We start from the raw sequence: 24454 nt of genomic DNA, 5'->3' as shown, positions 1-24454 counted from the left end.
CTCTGACATTGTTGTCGTTTTAATTCTTACGATTTGAATCCGGTGTCAAAAACACCTTTTGGCCTGCTCAGAAGACCTGGTGATTAATGGCACAGGAGTTCTACACAAAGGCCATGCGACCTAAAAAAAAAACTTGAATTCAAATGGAAAATGAATTATTTATCTTACCTCTATGGTGGATATTATTTTATCTTTACTGCAAAACTCACTTAATTTTGATATTTTTCCATAAAACAAGGCTTAGTATCTTATGTAATTTTAATTCTTAAGTGTATCTCGAATTAATAATGGTTAGATATATATCTGTTACCAATTCCCATTAATAATGGGACAACCAATTAATAATAATTAACAACCATGATTAATAATGTGAGAGAATATGAAGCTGATAGTCTTTGCTGTGAATGACTGAACTAATCTGCCCTCTGCTGGAGAATGCATGTGAACAGATAGCAAACATGGATAAGGCTTGGATATGCTTTATTTTCAGGCTTGTGCCTAAATAATCTTGAAAACAAGTCAGTGAATCAAGTCAGATTTCACAGTGACATAAATAAAAAAGGATTACAAAGCAATTAATTCTAAATGTGTTTCAACCACTAGTGCAGCACTCCATGAGGGTTCACAATCATTTCTAAAGGTGTGTGACTCTTAAGATGCTTGAACATTGATGGTCTTGAATCCGTGCAGGATGGTGGGAGGATTCTCCAACACTAAATTAGCAGAAAGCATCTTGGCCCCCGCCATCCTGGGATTGAAACTGACGGGCTTCTTTGTGGTTTCTCGGGGTTGGATTGTAATCCTGAAATATAAAACATAGGACATTTAGAGTTTGATGTGTATATCATAGTGCTAAGTCACACGGCTTTCTCCGATATGCCTATGATTACAGAAGTGCTTCAGAAATGCTGACTAACAAGAGTTTCCTGATACTTCTAATGGAAACTGTGGCAGTGAAACTGATGTCAAAGATAATCATGTCAAAAATCTAAGGAACAACCCCTCCCACTGACTGAAAACTGTATGAGCTCGACTGTTCGAGGCCCGTCAGAATCACTAATCAGCCATTTGAACTAAAACGATCATGACACGCATAGCTTCTTTCATAATAACCACAGTTAATACTGTAAAATTAAAATAAATGTATATGGGATCTATTTTAAACAGTGCAAGATTCTTTATTTTGTTAATTACTTTTTTAATGACTGTGATAGGTAATGTGGATTTACTATAGTAAAAAACTGGATTTACTATGGTACTTTCATTGCTATAGAATTATGTTCACTATAGTAAATTCTGGCACTTGGGAACTTAAATAACTCTTATTTTCTACTAGAGAAATGTAAGGGGGCAGAAATTGATTAAATGAAAGGGTACTGTGTGTCATTTTTGGATGTTAAAATAATTTATCTTATACAAACTAATGATGCAGATACATTTGAAATTTGATACTTCTGTTACACTGTGACCAGGGGTGCCATAAGGGGGGGTTAAGTGCCAGACGATTCCCCCCAAGAGGGAAACATGATTTCTTCAGAGGGGGGCATCCCCCACACCAGCACAGGAAAGTGGCGGTCCGAGTGTATATGATGTCCAAGGGGCCCAGAAACCGTAGTGTGCCTCTGACTGTGATACTTTCTAACTAATGTTCTGTTTATTTGAGCATTCCGATCAGCCTGATGCATTGTATCAACCAATGGTGTGCATTTAGGGGCGGGGTTATCTGACTAAAAGGGAAGTGTTTGGGAAAACGTGTTACACACCTCATTTGAGCCTTCTCCTCCAAGAGTCCTGAACCAGATACGGTCAGTTCTCCGCTCACTGCAACGTTGAATGGGTTTGTGAAGATCACCGTGGCCACTTGTGGTGTGTTAATGATGACAGAGACCTCATTTTGAATCTGGAATAAAAAACTAATTGTTTTAAATACCTGTTTGTCATGCTTTAATGCATTATATATTATCAAGGTGTAACAATGAAAAGATAAGTATTATAATAATAAATTATAACTGTGGTCACAATTATTAATGAGATCAGATAATGCATTATAAGGTGTTACCAAAGTATCTCCCACATAATCTCTATGATTGCATGTCTTTAAGTAGAAATAAATTTTCAATGGTTTCAATTAGTCACGAATCAACATCTTGTTTTGTTTTTTTACAAAGGGCGTCAAGGGCAGAGGAGTTCATGTTTCTTTTGAAGCTAGTATAAATGTCCGTGTTGGGTCAGCATATACCTGTATATTGAGGGAAGGGGTGCGGATGTTGAACTCTTCTGAAGCCAGCACTCTCTCCTGAGTCTTCACATCCTCAATAACCACAGCCAGGTTAACCAGAGAATCCTCTGCAGTCTCCTTCAGCATGTACTCCTTGAAGGAGATCTCGTGTTTTATAGTCACAGCTGGTGGAGTACAAGAAACAGCAATTTAACCACGTTTTTGTGGTAAAAAAAAAAATCATGTGGTCCAGATGGACGTTTTTATTTGCAAGTAAAAGAATTTTGTTATGCATGCAATGTAATACTCATCTGCGTATTAAATAAACTATATGCAGTATGCATTCCATGATAAATATTTCATGTATCATTATACTACATTTTGGTCACATGACGTAACGATGCATGAAGAGCCGGTTGAAAATCAATAAAAACAGTTCAAGTCAGTTGAGATGTTAAACGAATCATAATACAGTTGGGGGTGGGAATTTAGATGAATGTATTTCTGAGGGGAATTGACTGTCTTCATAAGTTTTTTATATGTATTTTTCATGTTGCCTTGGTGCTGCTTTGTTTACAATGGTAACCAAGGAAACGCTATATAACAGCTGTTCCAAAAGCGCCATCTGCTGTCAGAGAGTGAATTTATATTTTCATTTAGCCCATGTGATGTTTTTGTTTTGCACAAATATGTTTAATGTAGTATAGTTTTACAAAGCTAAAGTCAGGCCGTTCTGATTTTGCTTCAAATTTTGAAAACTTCCTTTTCATTTATAATAACATTTAGTACAAAAATTGTATCATGAAATTAGTATTATGAATCATATAGCATCATGATCGGACTGATTCTTTGTTTTTTAAATTACAATTTTCTGTAAATATTTTGGCAGTCCAATGAAACAGTAAGAGATTGTGATTAACTTTTGATAGGTTTTGGCTTGTTTTGCGGATGATGAAGAGACTTCACATTTTAATAATGTATATAGTGTACAGTGTACATTTGTCAGTGTACAATAGATTTTAACATCAATTTAGATTTAAATCCAATCATCTGAACGTAAAATCAGCACTTTGTCATTTTTATTTGTTTTGTTACCTTATATGGCTTCATTTCTTAAACAGGGAAATTTGTTTCTCAAAATCTTTCATGAAAAATAATCCGAAAAGATTGTGGAGCAAATCATAATAATCCTGTCATATTATCCACTCCTACAGCAGAATAAATACGTAAAACACATACAGGTTGTGATTATATTGGTTATAAGTACATTTGAAACTCATTTTAAGCTATTTTTGCAGGACTCTTACTTTCTTTCGGGCCGATCTTCACGTCATCATGAGACTCCCAGAAGCTTCCAGTGGGATTGCGGTTATACTCCTTGTTCTGAGCATTCACATGTTTTTTCAGCAGTTTCTGAGCAGCCTCATTGTTAGTGATTATGACGTTAAAAGAAATGTTTTCTCCCACTACAGGGGCTTTCAGAAGCTGGAGAGAAACTGCAACACCCTTAGAATCTACAAGAAATTACATGTTAGATCATTGTATTTAATCATATTACTTAAACAAACAAAAGAGCAGTTGTTATGAGAAAAGGAGAAACAAATGCTAGAACTTACCCTCCCTTGGCATAGTACGTTCATCACCAAAAGTGTATCCTCGAGCAGCTTAGATGAATAACCCAAAAAAAAAACATTTATTTTGAAATGTTTACTTAAGAAATATTCTCAAAATTGATTAGTTGACACAGAGTTAATTTAACAGTTAGTCATGCAAAAAAACATGCATGCTTTTATGTTAAGTGTTTCCTCAAAGTGTTCAAGAATTGTATTATTTTTTTTTATTGAGTTATAAGCAAGATTATTGAAGTGTGTTTTACAAGAAAATACTATTTCAGTATTACTACCTGTACATTTAACCTTTAATTCATTGTTTTAATTGCCATTCCATTGTAATCATGTGAGAAATTTACTGAAGGAAAACAGTGGCAATGTAATCCTACACCAGAAACTTTTCATTTGTCTTTAACAACAACCATTCATTTTTTTTTTTTTTTTTTTTTTTTTTTTTTTTTTTTTTTTTTTGGTGATGCTGATCCTAGTAAAATTAATTACATACTTCAGCTTTAAACATTTGAAGGCTAAAAAAAACTTACCAATACCGCCTGCTGCACGAAATGGTACCATATCTAAATGTGAAAGAAGGAGATTTTGTATAAAATGGTTTTTTAACGTTTTTTAGTTTTTTTGTTTTTTTTTAATCATTCTTTCTCTTACCCTTCTCGGTTTTGTATTCAGAAGTGACGTCCTGCATTATCATAGATCCTGGACGTTTGGTGGAGATCAGAGCTCCAACTCTGCGTTTATCGACGCTGGTTGATAATACTGTCCTATCTCTGACAATCATTACACGGACATCTGCGTTCACTTCTGCGTAAACGAATGGCACGTCATATTGTGCGTCCACCTTCTGCTCATAAATGGCTTTAACAGCAGCAGGACCACAGCGGAATATTCCTGTGATAGAGTATTGATGTTTAAACATGATTATCATTAAAATACCAGCTCAAAAAAAAAAATACAAATAAAATGGAGCAACCGAATAGCATGCTATGTAGGCAGCTCACTAGGTCTTAAAACAAAGTCTACAATTAAACTGGCCCACCAGACCAGTACTAACCAGTATAAACCAGTTTATATGAAACTGGCCTTTCCAACAGTTTTTCTACATGAGTTAGCCTTGTAAAAGTCACTTTTAATGACAGACCTGCGCTCCTCTCTTGTGGCGTGGGGTCGAGAACCTGCCATCCGTCATAACCTCGACCCAGATCAGGCCTCTTCATCCAACTCTCCACCCACACATGGAAGTTCCTGAAAAAGAGCAAACACTTTTAGTGATATCCTGAGAAATTATTTTTTCCTTTCCACTGCATTCAGTTCAGGTTTATTTGTACACTGCAGCCTGAAGATGCTTTTACTGAAGTATAAGGAAAAACATTTAAGCACTATAGTTTTTTCTATACTTTTATAAGAAATCTATACTTTTTTTCCAGGAAGGATGCATTAAATTGATCAAAAGTGACAGTAATTTATAATGTTAAAAAAGAGAAATGGTGTTCTTTCCATAAGTTCAAAGTTTCTAAGTAATAAGAAATGTTTCCTGAGCAGTAAATCAGCATACTACAATTATTTCTGAAGGATCATGTGACACTTAAAACTGGAGTAATTCTGAAAATTGTCTGGGGTTAAGCATGTAACTATGGTTCCCTTAGAATAGGGAACGGGACGCTGCGTCCTCTAGAGGGTGCTATGGTAATGCTGTGAGCGTGTCCGGCGCCTGGAGGATGAATTAAATTACAACAACGAACTTGACATTTTCCTATGATGTAAGCAAATGAGTGACTGTGGTCATAAAAGGGCACCAGTAGAACACATTATCCGCTTTATTGTCTGAGGAGACACAGGCATTATACTGAAGCATGGCACAGAGACGCAGTGTCTCGTTCCTTATTCTCAGGGATCCATGGTTACATGTGTAACCTGAGATGTTCCCTTTTGAAAGGGAACTCAATGCTGCATCCTCTAGAGGGCACTATGGGAACATTTTACCAATATCACCATGCTGAGCGATAAGTTCCTAGGTAACCATTTCCCCAAGTCAGGACTTGAGGAACAGCATCCCTACTAGCAAAACCGCTAGGCTTTACGGCAGACTCAAGCTCCAATCATCACAGACTAACTCACCCGCCAGAGTCTGGAGCTCTAAGAGTGGAGGTCTCAGCATAACGCCTCTCTAAATCGAGAGGAGACCTAGCTACACTCAATGCCAGAGGCAGGTAGTTAGGCTCAAATAAAAAGAGCCTGCTACTCACATTACAGCCTAAGCAGAGCTCTGGGAAGTGTAGGCTTCAGCAGAATGACTCTCTTGAACAAGAGGAAGCCTAGCATTCTTAGAGAAACTCATAAGAGTAGAGGCCTCAGCTTGATGACTCACTAGAATGAGACGAGACCTGACTACACTCAGTGCTAAAGACAGTTAGTGAGGCTCACAAAAAGAAGAGGAGCCCACCTACCAAAAGTACTGTCTAAGCGGAGCAATGGAGAGTGGAGACTTCAGCAGAATGACTCTCTAAAACAAGAGGAAACCTAACAACACTCAACCCTGGCAGGGGAGCTCTTAGGAGTGGAGGCCTTGGCATAAAGACTCTCTAAAAGGAGGAGACCTGGCCTCACTAAGCGTCAAAAGGCACTTAATGGGGCTCAATTAAAAGAGCAGTCCTACTACTGCATAGGCGGAGCCAGTTCTGTGGTGTTGTGCAACTCCGCTACCACCTCAAGGGAGAGTCCCTGACCCTGGTCTAGGTCCTTCAGCAAATCAGCCTGGTACGCCCGCACTGTATGCAAGGCAGCACCCACCCGACCTGCTGCCGCGTATGTCCTACCATTCAGGCGATATGTTTTCTTTCAGTGGCCTGGATGGCAGGGCCGGAGCCTTCAACGTAGATGTTACCCCATCTGAGTAATAGCTCGCAAGCTTCTCTTCGATATAGGCATTGATGTATATCTATGCTCTCGCATACTCTTGATGTTAGCATAACTAGTACACTGACATTGATATATGAATATGGTTTATCATTATGAAGATCAGAAAAGGACTGGGGCTGGAGGATTATTTCCAGAAAGAAACCACTCATCAAGCTTGCTGTGAGCGGCTTCCTCTGTGTCGTGCTTCCACTGAACATCTAACATAGCAGTAGCACGCCCCATAACCTCCAGCAGCTCCATAAACCTCAAGCAGGCTGTCTGAGAAAGCTATGAAAAATCCTATAGCCAAATCCTAGAAGCCAACAGAGCACTTCCTGCTCGATCTGAAGAAGAGACAGCACTTCTTCCCGCAGTTCACCCTCGTCAGCCCGCGGCGAGTGCGGGAGATTAACCTCGCCCTCAAACTCGTCAGCGAACTCCATCTGCGATCCCCATGATCTCAGTCTCCTTGCTGCCTCAGCAGAAGCAGGGCCCCTTGCCGTGGGGTGCAAATGATTGTCCCAATTCCCTCGAAAAAAGGAACAAACGAGAGCGGAGCTTCCTCAATGAGAACCGCTCACAACAAATGCACAAAGGATGATGTGTTCTACAGGTGCCCTTTTATATCCGCAGTCGCTAATTTGCATACATCAAAGGCTTCTGCCTACCAATGTCAAGTTCATTGTCGTTATTTAGTTTATGCTTCAGACACCGGCCATGCTGACAGCGTTCCCATAGCACCCTCTAGAAGACGCAGCATGGAGTTCCCTTTCGAAAGGGAATCATCTGTGATCACAGGAATAAATAACTTTTTTTGCAATATATTCACATAGAAAACAGTTATTTCAAATCATAATAATATTTCACAATATTACTGTTTTGATCAATTAAATGCACCCTTGGTAGGCACAAGAGACTTCTCTCCAAAACATGAAAAATCTTACCGATGCCAATCTAATGTACATTAATGTATGTTTTAGCTCTATATCTACAGAGATGTTTTAGCTTTTAAGCGTAACTCACCAGATGCTATCCCTGCTGAAGGACAGTTTTTCCCCCATCTCATTGTAATATTCCTCAATCACCATGTTTCCATTTGTGTCGTGAGCGGAGTTGAAGTTGGTGATGACTCGAGTCGGAATGCCAAGGGCTCTCATTACTATTACACAAACAAATGCATTTAATATTGATAATCAGTAGCACTAATAAAATTACCAATGACCCATTAAAGGACTACTACACCCAAAGGGTGAAGTTTTATCATGTTTGAGTGAATTAACACATTAAAGCACATACACTAACTTTCAAAAATGTGGTGACAGTCTTGTCACTAAGGCTGCATTCATTTGCTCTCAAAATACAGTACAAACAGGAAAATGGTGGAATATTATTAAAATTAAAAATAATTGTTTTGTATTTGAATATATTGTAAAATGCAATTTATTGCTGTGTTCAAAGCATCATTCCTCCAGTCTTCAGTGTCACATGACCCTTCAGAAATCATTCTAATATGATGATTTGATGCTCCAGAAATATTTCAAAACAACACTATTTATGTGAAATCTTAAACTTTTTTAACATTAGAAATGTCTTCAACTTTAGATCAATTTAATGTGTCCTTACTGAATAAAAGTATTAATTTCTTTACAAAAGAAATCTTACTGACCCCAGACTTTTGGATGTAATGACTGCTATTGTCCCACCTGTACACATGACAGCAGCAAACACCCAGCACTGTCCGTATTTCACAGGCCTGAATTGTGTTTCTGCCCACATCCTGAGAATATCTGCACTGCCGGACCACTTTGAAGGGTTGACCCCACCGCTGTAGTCACCTGACCAGTTTCCAGTTATCACCCCTTTATCATCGTTAGAGTTCACCTGTTTAGAAAGACAGAGAGACTATATTAATACATAGAGAGATCGAGAGAGCAGAGAGGAGAGAATGAGAGCAGATCCTCACCATCGCTGAGATCACGCGGCCGATGTAAACCGGATTACTGCGGTTCTGTAGATCTTTACCCATATCTGCTTGATGTTGAGGACTCACCTGCAGCAATTTCATACAGATGTCCAGTATCCCTTTTTCATACTGAAAACACATTTTTGCATGACAGGAGTTAAAGTGAAGCCGTTGTTCAGTGCTGAGCTGTCAGTCAATGGTCAAACATCTCACCTGATCAAATGACCAGGGTCTGGAGACGATGTTCCCGGGGCTGCCTTTAAACAGCAGGCCAATATCACTCATGACATATTCAGTCCTCAAATCCTCAGACTGCAGGAACACTGAATCAGCTGCAGAAAAGCACAACCGTTTGTTTGTTTTATTGGCGATCTTTGTGTAAAGACAATAAATGAAAGCAATATGTGAAAAGAGGCTATGCATCCCAGATCTAAGTGTGACATCAAAAGCCATGTCCATGTCCAGATACATAATATACTCAATCTTTTTGACACAGGAACAACGATTAAATTTTTGACACATTAAACAACTATAAGAAGATAAGTCTAACTATCGTTAGGAAGACTACAAAAAAAGAAGATGAAAATGTTGTTTGCCATGTCAGTAAGTAAAAAAAATTAAATAAAATCTTTGGTCTTTACCAAGACTTACATTGTTGTCAACTTTAAAATCTTTTAATCATCAATTGCGATCTGATTTAGATCGTGATGACAGTCTGACATGTCCTTCAGCCACAAAGTTCTTGCAGACTTAAAAACAGAATATTACTGTAATGAAATTACTGTACTAGTGAAGAGAGAGAACTTTGAACTGATCTAGATATTTATGATGATCCTTCAATCAAAGTACTTTTGCAGGGACCCGGAAACAGATTTTGGCGTTCTCTGAAGATCTGCATAACGAACTGCATTTGTTCTTTAGTCTTAGAGAGGAGTCCATTGTGCTCTTGCGCAACACCTCTTTCTTGCATTTGCATTGTTTGCTCAGGTACCAGGATCTTCATTTAGGAATTAAAAATAACAAAGAAGTTGCCATTGTTGTAAAGTGTCAACCTCAAATCGTGATAACTGCGGGTGGAAGAGAGCGCTGTACAGTCACTCCCCCACCTAAATTTCCTGCTGAGTACTGAGACTCAAACCCTCATCCTTGGGGTTACAAGTCTGACTTCCTAACCATTAGGCCACAACTGCCCCTACTTCTAGTGGAGAAAAAAGGGGCAGTTATGGCCTAATGGTTATCAGAAACAGTCAAAAGCGTAACAGTGAACAAAACCTTTGCTAATATTACAAAGCAGACCTTGAAGAACCTGTTGATAAAAAATATATATTCTTTAAGCATACCCTAAATGACAAATTATCTGGATGGTGTTTTGCATTCATTACATACTTCTAATGAGGGGGTGAGAGGTTAACATTTCCAATAAATAAATGTAACCCCAATAAGGGTCCCCCTAGTGTAGATGTTAATAAAACACAATCTAATTTGTAGAAAAATGTAATTTATTGTTAGCATCCCTTCTAGCCAAAACCCTGAAACTGCCGTAAATTGCTTCAACCTACTTCCGGGTTTCCCCGATACAGGGATGGGGAATTACAAGGTGATGTATTGGATAGGGGTGGGGTTGTATTTGGCATGACTGTGGCTTCGACATCACACTTGGATGTGGGTGGGTTTCCACTGCAGGACGCAGCGAGGCCTACGTGCTCACCTTGGCTCCAGGGGTTGCAGAGAAGTGTGAACTGGCCGAGTAAGTGTGTTTTCACAGTCACACGGGTCTCGACTCTCAGCTGGAGTGTGTAGACACCGATAGAAGCAGTCACAGGGCTGGACAGCGATACTGAAAGAGCACGGGGTCCAGTCGGGTTTGGGACGCTCCTCTCCAGAATTGCGGTCCATTGAGTCGCAGAAGGCTGTCCGAACCTGGAGACCGGGACCTCCACAGCAATCGGACCTGCCGAGAGGAGATAGGAGTGGGTGTCAGAACAGAGCACAAAAATTGGATTCTGGAAGTAAAATACTATTAGTTTTCACCATAAAGCAATTCATTTTATTTGTATCTTGACTTTTAATGTATTTAGTTTATACCATGGCTATTCATCAGTTATAGGAAATTAACCATAAAAAATCTCACCATTTTAAATAATAATAAATAAAATGTCTACTTAATATATCATATCCGGCCATTTCTTTAAAATAGAAAGCCTACAGCCACTGTAATTTATTGAATATGTGGACATCAAAACATGTAAACTCAGAGCTAAAGTTTAGACTTTTATTTTGAAATTGCAATGGTGCACGTTGCGTTCCCAGAATAAGGTAAACCCATAGACAGTAAAAGAAATGGACACAGCGACCCCATTGGAACTCAATTGAGACAAGTGAAGCCCATTTTTAGCGTTTTTTAGCACTTCCGTTTCTGACACGCAGACTCAAACGAAGCTTGACGACGTCAGCAACCTGTCTGACAGATGTAAATCTTCTAGTAGCTGTGCGTGCAAACTGCCATCGTTAATCTTGCAGAGACGGCGAGCTTGAGCGGGGAGTTCTTTGCGTGAGTGAGCAGGAGTAAGTATTCTGATTAATTATTTTGTATAGTATTTTAATATGTAACGCCAGTACGCCATATTAAGTTAATTGCCTGTGAGCTTCTCCTCCTGTCTGTACGGTAATGCGACAGAGAGCCGAGTGGTTATGACGCAATCGTTAGCCTATTTTTACAAAAACTGTTTCTACAGGGCCATAATGTAACGTAGAAGGTAATGGAACCCTTTATACATTGTCGTGTATCTTTAGAAATAAATAATGGACAAACAGAGTTTTAAACGCCTCAGATGTAAAGTTATTCGCTGTCAAAGTGACGCCAAAATGAATGGGAGTCAATGGGAATGCTAACGCAAGTGAAGTTCTGCTACAAGATGGCAGCTCGCAGCTGACTTCAACCTACGGTCGACTTCCTTGCCGCCTTGGTAAACCCACAACAATATGCACAGATGGATTTCGTGTGGAGCAGCATTTACTGCGAACGGAGCCGCTGTGAGATGCACATATGTACACGCATTTAAATAATTTAAGCGCATATATTATAATATATAAACATGTACTGCATAATGCTATTGTGAATTCACAATAGCATTATACTATATTGTTATTTTAAATGGGTTAAATAATATCAATCAGCTTCAGGTATTTTGCCGGTTTCTCAATATGCAATTGAGAATTTTTGTTTTAATCAAGTAGCCTACTCCAATAGAATCGAAGAACTGTGACAGAAAAATAAAATAAATAAATAAATAAATAATTTTCAAAGGCAATATTTATATTTAAATTATAAAAAAAAACAAAAAAAAAAAACAGACATTTTGAATAAAGGTCATATAAATTACAAAACGCAACAAAATTACTTGCACACTAAAACTAAAATTAAAGTAAAACAGAATATATAATAGTAATAAATGTAAAATATTTTTTAAAAATTATAATAGTTTATCAATAATAAAATGCAAACTACTTTTACAATTGCATGTATTGGAATAAACCTAAATATATTGTTTTATCGTTTCATCTTTAACTTTTCATAGCCATCATAATTTTGTCAAAGTACGACAAATAATTACATCAGTTGTTCATATTTCTATAGCAAAAATGTGTAGAAAGTCACTCTGGATCTGACTAATTAATGATTAATGATGAATTTCATCATAATAGAGGGAGGGTGATGTGAGATGAGGTTGCAATTTTTATTCACACACCCACCCACACACAAGCACACAAACATACCTAGAACAATTCGGAAGATCAGTTTTTCCTTCAGTGGATCGAATGGTCGTCCATCATAGTTGATAATCACTGTAAAGGTCTGTCCTCTCCGAAGAACCAGAGTGCTGGAACTCAGACCCTCGGTTCTGTGGCGAGTCTGGTTTTGCACCCGTTGCAGGTCGACAGTTCGAACCTTGAACTCTGTGTAAAAATGAGCAAATGTGATATTATTTCTCAGGGAAGCATTTTTTGAGAGAGATAGAGAGAGAGAGATAGAGAGATAGAAAAATAGAGAGAGAGAGAGAGACAATAAGGTCTTTATAAAGCCATAAATAGCAAAATAACTCAAATACTATGTTTTTGGTAACAACACAATTCCTTGCTAGTAAACCAGTAAAAATGCTAATAATAAAAACATAAAGCCTACCGTCCATGATATGCAGCTGTTTGGGGTTTGATGCTTGATTCAGGTTCACAGTTCATTGGGCTTTTATATAGCATCCATCTGCCTCTCCCTTTCCGCTTAAGTCACCAGAACACATTCACTTGAATTCAATACATGCCAAATGTTACAATCAGTAGAACCAACACCTCAAACAATTACGCAATCACACATACATGACCTGTTAAGAGAAGTTTAAACGAAATCACAGCAACATGATGCTTTCCCTGTAATAGTGAAGAGTGTGGGGAGTGATGTGGCCATCAGTGAGTCATAGCACCAGCAGTATAACCAGTTACAAATGAATAATTAGTCCAAAGTAGGTGTGACATTACTATAATACAGGACCTCCACCTTCAAAAAAGTGACATAAAGTTACTGAATGTGCAAATCTGTGGTCAGTATAATCAGTTTCATAACTTCTAACTCAGATTTGAATGTGATTATTATTATTATGTTACCATATTTGTATTTATCTATATGTGTTTATTATATATGAGTATGTATAGAACATTTCAAACACCACTTAGAGGCTTTTGCATACTCTCTCTCTCTCTCTCTCTCTCTCTCTATAAATATATATATATAATAGTCAACAATTCAAATGGATCAAAAAAGTTAATCAAAGTTTTTGTCACAGAGTCGAACTCCGTGGTTCACTCTTCCGATTTTGGCCCGTTTACTGACAACAAGTGTGTAAGCCGTCTGTCACTGTGTATTCTAGTGTGTGACCATTGCCTGTTTGACCACAATTTTAATAAAAGCCTGCTTATGGATCTCACTTCAAGTGAAGCTTTGTAACAGAAGACTTCGCTACCCCAAGATCCAGCGGCTATCTCTCCTGTCCTCAGCACTTTCTACTAAGGATAGTCAACTTGCGGCACACCCACACCATCATGGAGGAATTAGAAAAAGCATTCCAGAATGTCTATATTTCTCCACCAGAGACCGCAACAACACCATCTAACACTTCCATTACACACAAATGTCGGGTTACTATCTCAAGGGAGTCCTCATCTAGCATTCCCAGTAAAGTTTGATGGTGATCCAATGAAGTGTAAAGGATTTATACTTCAGTGATCACTGTTTGTTGATCAACAATCCATGCTGTATTTTACTGAGGCTGGTAAGATCTCCTTTGTTTGTTCTTTACTCACTGGCAAAGCATTAGAGTGGATCACAGTGGTTGGTACCATTCGTCGTTTAAAATATTCTTGCAACAGTTCCGTGAAGTCTTTGACCACCGTAAAGAGGGAAAGAATGCTAGTGATCGTCTACTAGAACTCTCTCAAGGGAAAAAGACAGCGGTTGAATATGCTCTCACTATTCATACTCTCGCTGCTCAGACTTCATGGGTCGATGACATGTTTAAAGTACTGTTTAGAAGATTAAATCATGAACTACAGTCTAAGCTGGCCTGCCATGATGAGGGGGGTGATTTGAATACATTTATCAAGCTCACCATTCAGATTGACAATCTCATCAGATCGCGAAGAACAAATACTCGTAGCACCTACCGAGTAATATAGATCTGTGTGTTACAGTACCTTTTAACTATAACTGTAAATGGCCGTCAAATCACTGTCAAGGTCAGATCACCAGCTGGAATAATTCATGTTACCATAAATGTCTTGCTCAAGTCTCACCTCTGTCTGTCCGGTCCATTACTGTTTCAGAGGAGAAACCCCATGATCTCAACCTCCCTCCTGAATACATAGAACTGTCAGTGGCATTCAGTAAAGTGAAAGCATATAAATTGCCACCTCATTGTGTCTGCGATGGTGCCATTGACCTACTTCTAGGTACAACACCCCCTAAGGGGTGAATCGAAGTAATGAAGCAGTACATCGAGGAAGAGTTAACCAAGGGCTTCATATGACCTTCTACTTCACCTGCATCTGCTGGGTTCTTCCTTGTGCAGAAGAAAGATGGAGGTCTCCAGCCATGCATTGATTACCAAGGTTTGAATGGGATTACTGTTAAGTTTCGATACCCCCTTCCTCTGGTCAACAATTGAGAACAGCCAAATACTACACCAAACTCGATCTTCGCAGTGCTAACAATCTTATCCGCATTAGAGAGAGGGATGAATGGAAGACTGCTTTCTCCACTAGTACAGGGCATTATGACTATTTGGTCCTGGCTTCGGCCTGGTCAGCAGTCCATCAGTATTTCAAGCCTTCATGTATGATGCATTCAGAGACATGCTCAACAAAATGGTCATTATATACATTGACGATATTCTGATCTTTTCAGAAACTATCGAAGAACACATCCAACACATCAGAGCTGTACTCAAACAAATCATCCACCACAGACTATATGATAATGTGGAGAAGTGTTTCACAGAACTTCCATTACATTCCTGGGGTACGTTATTAGTCCTGAAAGAGTCACCATGGATGAAAATAAGGTAAAGTCAGTTCTCAGTTGGTCACAACCATCCACCCTGAAACTCCTTGGTTTCACCAACTTTTACCGACGTTTCATTAGGAACTTTAGTTCTGTTGCTAACCCTTTAATGTCCTTGTTAAAAGGGGAGCTAACCGCCTCAAGTGGCCCAGCACAACCACTCAAGCTTTTGAGCAGCTTAAGCAGTGAATTGTCACCACCCCCATTCTACATCATCTTAACCCTGAACTTCCCTTCATCGTGGAAGTAGATGCTTCTAATACTGGTCTGGGTGCCGTTTTATCTCAAAGGCAAGGTTCACCTCCTAAATTATACCCATGTGCATTCTATTTCAGAAAATTAAGGGCAGCAGAGAGGAAATATGATGTCAGAAATAAGGAACTCTTAGCCATGAAAGCAGCTTTTGAAGAGTGCCACATTGGTTCGAGGGGTCTATCCATTCACAGTGTTGACAGATAATAAGAACAATGAATACCTGAGAACCGCTAAAAGACTCAACCCCAGGCAAGCTCACTGGTCATTGTTCTTCACTCGTTTCAGTTTTGTAGTCACTTATCAATCTGGATCTAAGAACACCAAAGCTGATTCTCTATCCAGACCATCATATGAACCCGACCAATCTCCACAACTTCCGGAAACCGTTTTGTCCCCCGACCTCATTGTTGCTCCCGTCCAGTGGGATATCATTACTGAAATTGTACAAGCCAGTGCCCACTCCAAAGTGTCAGTTGAATGCCCCCTAATAAGATCATTGTCCCTGAAATCCTCCATAATCGAGTCCTAGAACATCGTTCATTCTCTGCCCAGTTCTGGTCATCCCGGTAACGCCACCATCCATCTCCTGCAAAAATGCTTTTGGTGGCCCTCCTTATCTAAAGATACCATCACGTTTGTCCGCCAATGTGAAACCTGCAATATTAAAAAAACAATTGCATCAACTACCAGCCAGCCTGCTCCAACCACTACCGATTCCACAACGTCCCTGGTCACATTGTCATCCTCAATCAAATGATCAAACCGAAATTTCCTTCAGTCTTACTGTCAACATCAGAACAATTGGACCTGATTTTGGCAAAGTATGCTCAGAATTCAATTCAGTGACACTCCACTGGTCTGACTCCCTTTCAGTGCATCCTTGGACCACTAATGTCCAGGCAGTCAATGACCGGTTACTCAGAAGAGAGAACAGGCTGATCATGGTTGCCGTCCTGCTCCAGAGTACAGTCCTGGTCAGTGGGTGTGGCTATCCACTAAAGTCTTACATCTTCGGCTGCCATGCAAGAAACTCAGAACTAGATACATGGGTACATTTAAAATTATTAGAAAAATCACACCTGTTTCTTTCCGCCTTGTCCTGCCCAATCATTATTATATTTCTCCAATTGTACTTTCCATGTATCACTACTGAAACCAGCAGGTGGTCCAAATGAGGAGGGAGAGGAGGTGTCCGGTGACCAGGGTCCTCTGCCCATCATTGTTGATACTGGTAAAATGTATAGCTGCTTCTTCAGCTTTTGCCTGGTCGGCAGGTAACACAAGCAACATGCCCGTGGACTGCACGTCGACACAGAAGTATAAATGAAAACCGACGCACAGCCTACGGCATATGTTCGACACAGAAGTATAAATTCACCTTCAGCCCAGCTGTAGCCCATCAGCTAGTCTACATAAACAGTATGTTTCTTCCATCTCATTGCGAAGTCTTGTATTACTGCTGTTTGCATTTCTGAGTGTTTTTCTGTTTTGCCTGCCTCTTGTGACCCTGTCTGTACCTCGTTTATGATTCTTTGCAGCCTGCCTTTTGGATTATCTTTCTTGTGTCAGAGTTGTGATTCATTGCTGCCTGCCCCGACTTTTAGCCTGTTTACTGACAACGAGTGTGTTTACCCTCTTTCACTGTGTTTGCTGGTGTGTGACCATTGCCTGTTTGACCGCGATTTTATAGCCTGCTTATGGATCCCACTCTGACTGATGCTTCGTTCGAGTTTTCATAAGACAAAAAGGGCTATTGAATTGGTTTTAGAACAACTTTGATATGTATATATATATATATATATATATATATATATATATATATATATATATATATATATATACTTTTTGGTTGGTTTTGCATTACAGTAGGGCAATGGTGAAATTTTCTTGATGATTTTTTTATTTTTTATTTTAATGGTTCTTAAACATTTCCTCAATTTTTTTAAAAAAATGTTCTTAATGCAAAATGAATGCGACTAATGCTATGCAGTCTTTCTTTTCTGAGGTAAAGTACAGAATGCTCTTATCAGGTTTCATGCGATTCATAGATGACTAATAATGTTACTGTTATTTCAGTGCATTAATAACCTACATTAAATAAAGACTAAATAGTCCGGATTTACAAAGCACAGCATCATGATGCAGTCACGGAATGGTTTGAGATCACACACACTCACTCATACCAGTGAGAGCGAATATTAAATAAATCATGACAGATATAAGAGATCACTGTGTGCAGAAGGTGCAGTGCTTTCGGGCCTGGTTGGGTGACACCCAGATCACTCCTGTGCTCTTCCTATTTTGCATAGAGATATAACTATGACACACTCATTCAGTAGGAGGATTACAAAATACTGTATTTTCCAAATGACCGCATCTGCACATATTAGGAAATACATTAATGGTATTTAGTCAAGTCAAGTCTGCTTTATTGTAAATTCTTCCACATGTACAGTACATACATACAGAGAATCGAAATTGCTTTACTCTCAGGCATGTAGAGTAGAGCCTAAAAATCTAGATCAAATATAAAATGTAGATACGACTATACAATAAGGGAATGTAAAAAAGACATAATAAAATTAAAAATAAAATTAAATAAAGCAGCGCAAGGCACATAAGCAGACCAATTTCGGGAGCGAGTTTAGCTTCCTGACAGCCTGATGGATGAAGCTGTCCTTCAGTCTGCTGGTCCTGGCCTGGAGACTCCGCAGTCTCCTCCCTGATTGCAGCAGACTGAAGAAGTTGTGTGACGGGTGAGTGGGATCACCTGCAATGCAGAGGGCTTTTCGAGTCAGACAGGTTCCGTAAATGTCCTGGAGGGAGGGGAGAGAGACACCAATGATCTTCTCAACTGCTCTCACTATGCGTTCCAGAGTCTTTCGGCAGGATGTGTTGCAGGCGCCATACCACACAGTGATGCAGCTCGTCATTGTGCATCTGTAGAAGGTGTACATGATAGGGGGCAGGGCTCTGGCTCTTCTCAGTTTGCGGAGGAAGTAAAGACGCTGCTGTGATTTCTTGGCCAGTGCTGCTGTGTTTTCAGTCCAGGAAAGGTCCTCTGTGATGTGCACACCCAGGAACTTGGTCCTGCTCACTCTCTCCACAGTCGCACCGTTGATGGTCAGAGGAACATGCTGAGTGTGTGCTCTCCTTAAATCAACAACAGTCTCCTTCGTCTTCTCCACATTAAGAGACAGATTGTTGTCACTGCACCATCCGGCCAGCCGGCTCACTTCGCTCCTGTAGTTTGTCTCATCTTTGTTGCTAATGAGACCCACCACACTTGTGTCATCCGCAAACTTAATGAAGAGGTTGGAGTTGTGTGATGGTGTGCAGTCATGGGTCAGCAGAGTGAAGAGGAGGGGGCTCAGCACACATCCTTGGGGGGCCCCAGTGTTCAGTGTGATGGTGCTGGATGTGTTGCTGCCGACCCGTACTGCCTGAGGTCTTTCAGTCGGAAAGTCCAACAGCCAGTTGCACAGCGAAGTGTTGAGACCCAGCTAGACCAGTTTTTAAATGAGCTGTTGAGGGATGATTGTGTTGAATGCTGAACTGAAGTCAATGAACAGCATTCTGACATATGAGTCCTTTTTGTCCAGATGTTTGAGCGCTGAGTGGACGGCAGTGGCAATGGCATCATTGGTCGACTGGTTGGACCGATATGCAAACTGGAAGGGGTCCAGGGAGGGAGAGCGGGCAGACTTGATGTGGTGAATGACTAGCCGTTCAAAGCACTTCATGAGGAAGGGAGTAAGTGCAACAGGACGGTAGTCATTGAAGCAGGATGGAGATGGCTTCTTTGGAACTGAAATGATAGTGGTAGTTTTGATACATGTGGGAACAACAGCAAAGTGAGATGTTGAAAATGTCTGGGAAGACATCATTGAGTTCTGCTGCACAGTCTCTCAGTAAATGCCCAGGGAAGTTGTCAGGACCAAGAGCTTTGCAAGCATTGATCCTGCTGAAGGATTTCCTCACGCTGTCAGGGGTCAGCGTCATCACCTGGTCGCCGGGAGGAGGTGGAGTCTTCTGTGCAGTGGTGCTGTTTTGTTGCTGTTCAGCTCGTTCAGCAGAGAGATGTTGTTGTCTCAGGTCTGTGGTGGGGGCTTGTAGTCCGTAACGGTCTGTATCCCCTACCACAGGCTCCTAGTGTCTCTGCTGTCGCTGAATTGATGGGCTATCCTCCTGGAATGCTTGCTCTTAGCCTCTCTGATGTCGCGGGACAGGTTGGCCCTAGCTGTTCTCAGGCCACCAGCTCTGAAGGTAGTGTTCCATGTCTTCAGGAGTCTGTAGACCTCCCCTGTCATCCATGGCTTCTGATTGGCCTGGACAGTGATGGTTTTTGTGACTGTTACATCATCAATACACTTGTTGATGCAGGCAGTGACAGTCTCTGAGTACTCGTGGAGGTCAGTGGAGTTATTGTATGTGGCAGCCTGCTTAAACATGTCCCAGTCAGTTGTGTTGAAGCAGTCTTGAAGAACCTCTGATGATCCTTCTGGCCACACTTGAATCCGTTTTTGAACTGGTTTGGTGACTTTAATGAGCGGTCTCTATGCAGGCATTAGCATGACTTAATTTAGTGCTTGTCCCCGTTGCTGTTGATGTTGTTTGAATTGAATGTAGTCCAGTTTATTGTCCAACGAGCATACGTTAGCCAGTACGATGGTGGGGATAGATGGCTTGTGTGGGTTAGCCGTTTTCCTAGCCTGGATACCTCCGCGCTTCCCCCTCTTCTGCTTCCTCTCACACTGCTTGTGGCGCCTCCGCTGTGGGCGAGATGCAGTAGTGGGGGTCGGTGATGGTGTAGGCCTCCATAACAGACCGAGATCCCGCAGCTGTACCGCATGCGCAGAGTATAATGACCTCTCTTGAACTTGTGACATACTGTAGTGAGGGGGGACTTTCAGGTCAAAAGTATTGGTAAGCTATTATTTATCATAATAGTTATTGTTCTTGGTGTGAACTGACTTTAAGAGTGCCAACCAAGCTACTGTATCTGCATTTACTGTTGTTACAAATTAAGGTAGTGCTAAACGTAAAACAAAGTGCAAGAGGATGATCTGGAATAAATAAGGAGTTTACTGAGGACGAAGGAGAATACAGACAAAACACTAGATTACATTCAGCATATACACATTTAGGTTGGGTTACAAACATGTACATTCAAACATACCAACAATCACGGACGAGGGAGAACTCAACAGAATGGGTATTTAAACAATCAGGAGGTGATGAGGGAACTAGAAATGTGGGAAGAATCAATTAACCAAAACTAGGAGGAAGGTGACCAAAAAAGGAAACAGAAAGTTCATAAACGTGACAACTGTATTACCTTTTTGTTTTTTTACATTGCCTAGCTCTCTGTCCATGGGCAGCTAAAATTAATCAATAACACAAACTAAACAATACAAAATCATAATTTCAAAATCATGCATCAAATCATAATATTTATTAAGTTTAACAGATGTTTGTCAGTGCTAAATATTCCTAATTTATCTGTAATATAAATAAAATGCTAAAATTGGTGTTTATACAGTGATACTGTCATTCAGTGGATGGAAGACAGTGTGGTATAACACAGAATTTGCATTACACCAATGCCAGAAACATTACCCTGAATGACAAAACTTCTACTTTGATGTCTGCTTTAATTAATTATAAACATGTATTTATAATTATTATGTGTTCTGAAGATGTTTTCATTAAACAAACTTCACATAATTCTTTTTTTTTACGGCCATATCTTTAATGGGGGAATCAGGTGTGGTTTGATTTCAGCTGCCACCTTTTATCCTACACACAATCATTTCAGTGATATTTGCAACTTCCAAAAGGGTCAGTCAGTTTACAGACTGTTCAAGCAAATAATCTAGGTTATTAATTAAGGGTCGGTTACAAGTTTGAGGCCCTTCCCAAAAAAAAAACAATGTTTCTGAAATGACTCACAATTCACAAAGCCATTGATGCGTTCAACAAACTGAGGTGTATTATAAATGCCTTGTTAAACAGTAAATCAACAGACCTATAGTGTACAAAAGCACTCTTACTCTTGACAGATGAGGCTGCTAAACAAATATCAAAGACAGAAAGACTCTCAAAAATGATGTTTCTACCAAAACCAGATGTAGAATGCTTCACATAAAAGCCTGGTTTTGGTAATTCAGGATTCCCCACATCAGCGCGCCGAACAGTGGGAACGGGTCTTTCTTGGGCTTCGGGATGATGCCTTTTTTCACGGCCAGACGAGACAAAGCAAAGAGAATCCTGGACAGCAGGTACATGTTTATCTGGGAAACAGAAATTAAAATAACAGATCAAATAACAGATATTACAGTACCAGTGAAACGCTGATGATTAAAATTATTATTTATCAATTATAAGGATCATTAACATCCCTATTTCTTATTATTAATAAGGTGTAGAATATAAGTATATGCATATGTAAGCAATGTAATAATTGCTGTTATAATGTCCATGTCTGAAATGAGTCATACTGACATGAGAAGATATATATATATATATATATATATATATATATATATATATATATATACACATACATACATACATACATACATATATACATACATATATATATATTATACACACACACACACACACACACACACACTGTGTAATTCACACCCTGTTCACACATGAATGACAGATGTTGATGATTGCACTTTGAACAGAGTAAAGTTAAGTCTGACTTAAACTGCCTCTTTGTTATAAGTGAAAGGTAATTAATTGACAGAATTGATTAATTGAAGTCGCTGTAGACTAAAGGTCGATTTTTTTATGCGATGAAAGTGCCTATTGTAATTTTGCTGGTTTTATTTGCAGCAAGTATTGCTGTTTTGTCCCCACCAATGACAACATCAAACCTACGCCCTTGATATTATCAGTGTTGAGAACAGTTATGCTGCTTAACACTTTTGTGAAAACTGAGACACTTTGCAGTTCAGATAGTTTAAAAGAGAAAGTAAATGTAATGCTACAAATTATTTACATTTAAAAGAAATGATGTTCTTTTGAACCTTCTATTCATCAAACAATCCTGAAAAATAGAAATGCATCACGGTTTCCACAAAAATATTGTTAAAAATACTGTTTTCAACATTGATGATAGTCAGAAATGTTTCTTGACTAAACTAATATACTAGTAAATCAGTATATTAGAATGATTTCTGAAGATCATGTGACACTGAAGACTGGAGGAATGATGCTGAAAATGCAGATGAGATTTTTTTGCATCAATTACATTTAAAAAAATCGTTTGACCACTAGTGTACTATATATGCAGTTTACACCCAAAATTTATGAATGTCTTTGCAGCACACAAACATATAAAAGCAAGTACAACCAGATTAAAATATTTTCAAATAAAACATTTCACTAAAAACAAGTTATTAAATGATAAATCCAATAATCCTCTAACTGTTGATGTTGTTATATTCTACACAGGCAGCGAGAAAGGAGTGCGAATAGAGCCTGCAGGCCTTTATACGTGAACACAAAGCAGATCAGATTCCTGGAGAGAGTGTGTGTGGCCTGAGCGATCGCCCTGAACTTCTCTCTAGGCTGACCATGATGTGCAGATAAAGCAAAGATTAGATTCTATTTATCAACTCATCATGTATATATGATTACTCGATTTGATTATCTCATACGCATGAGTACACTGACAATGCACTGCAAAATAAACAAAATGACAAAGTTGCACTGATATATATAAATCCTAAATAATATGGAAATCATATAATAACGTGTTGTTTGCAAAATTAGAACCTTTTCATATAATTACAGATTTGCAGTGAATCGAATATCTAAAACTAGCAATATGCAAACATATTACTTTAAGTTTAAGAATTATAAAGCACATAAAGGAGGGGAAAATCAATTTAAGAAAGATGAAATACAATTAAAAGTGCTGCATGTCCATAGTAAACATTCAATCAATTTATTACCAAACAGCATAAAAACGTTGTTTAAAGGTCATTCAAAATCACACAGCTCCATTCCTGAAGGCTTTGACGACTGCCAGCGCAGTTTTATATCTGTGTTGTTGCAGGAGATTGTTGACTGTGTATAATAAGGTTTTGAAGACTGCCATGACTATCGGACGCCTCACATTGAATCACACGCGGAAACATTCCTGCTCACAATGTCTCCGCTACAAACCGCGACAATTATATGAGATATTATAACTTTTATTATTTAAAAGAATCAGTGACCTCGTGGGATTATTAAAGTTTTAATAAATTAGATCTGAGAAGGAGTTTATGAGGTTTTGCGTTCACATCTCCAGCCGTCATTACTGGTGTTCAGCACGAGAGGGCGCTGCTGCACTGCTACTGTTTGTTCAGTCACATCTGTCATTCATCACACTCAAGTACAAAATATTGACAATCGCTTTGTTTTGAAAAAGTATTATTTGGTATCTTAGAGAACAATAGAAAAGCATAGTCTCATTTATATGATATTATACACACACACACACACACACACACACACATATATATATTTATAGGTGCTTTTCAATGAATTATAATATTGTGAAAAAGTTAATTCATTTCGGTAGTTCAACACAAATTGTGAAACTTGTGTATTAAATAAATTTAAGTAGTTTAAGTCTTTGGTTCTTTTACATTTAACAAAAACCCACCAATTCACTATCTCAACAAATTAAAATACTTCATAAGACCAATAAAAACATTTTAAGTGAATTGTTGGCCTTCTAGAAAGTATGTTCATTTACTGTACATGTACTCAATACTTGGTAGGGGCTCCTTTGCTTTAATTTTACTCAGTTCAGCGTGGCATGGTGATCAGTTTGTGGCTCTGCTGAGGTGGTCTGAAGACCAGGTTTCTCTGACAGTGGT

The 24454-nt window shown here is 39.1% G+C and overlaps 2 protein-coding genes across 2 annotated transcripts in view; one reads left to right on the top strand and one right to left on the bottom strand.

The window, feature by feature from the left end:
• The window catches only part of acvr1bb (activin A receptor type 1Bb), an 87772-nt gene that overhangs the window by 24179 nt on the left and 39139 nt on the right, over nucleotides 1-24454 (top strand). The gene's annotated exons all lie outside the window — the stretch shown is intronic.
• Nucleotides 280-12973, bottom strand: LOC127959157 (protein-glutamine gamma-glutamyltransferase 5-like). The gene is made up of 15 exons (XM_052558164.1): nucleotides 12885-12973; nucleotides 12479-12658; nucleotides 10410-10652; nucleotides 8915-9033; nucleotides 8702-8830; nucleotides 8442-8619; nucleotides 7762-7897; nucleotides 4982-5085; nucleotides 4492-4731; nucleotides 4371-4403; nucleotides 3835-3882; nucleotides 3526-3732; nucleotides 2240-2403; nucleotides 1764-1900; nucleotides 280-802 (listed from the first exon to the last, which is right to left on the bottom strand). The coding sequence occupies exons 1-15, from the start codon at nucleotides 12889-12891 to the stop codon at nucleotides 652-654; spliced, it is 2076 nt and encodes a 691-aa protein (XP_052414124.1). The 5' UTR covers nucleotides 12892-12973; the 3' UTR covers nucleotides 280-651.

This window comes from Carassius gibelio, chromosome B6 (assembly GCF_023724105.1).
Source record: "Carassius gibelio isolate Cgi1373 ecotype wild population from Czech Republic chromosome B6, carGib1.2-hapl.c, whole genome shotgun sequence".
Taxonomy (NCBI): domain Eukaryota; kingdom Metazoa; phylum Chordata; class Actinopteri; order Cypriniformes; family Cyprinidae; genus Carassius; species Carassius gibelio.
The sequence above is the reverse complement of the archived record's forward strand: the minus strand, read 5'-3'. Positions and strand labels throughout refer to the sequence as shown.

What these genes read in the sequence shown, in the direction of transcription:
- LOC127959157 (XM_052558164.1), bottom strand. An exon ending in TGCTGCTGTCATGTGTACAG is followed by an intron (nt 7,898 to 8,441) that starts GTGGGACAATAG and finishes TTTGTGTAATAG; the next exon opens with TAATGAGAGCCCTTGGCATT. An exon ending in TTCAGCAGGGATAGCATCTG is followed by an intron (nt 5,086 to 7,761) that starts GTGAGTTACGCT and finishes GCTCTTTTTCAG; the next exon opens with GAACTTCCATGTGTGGGTGG.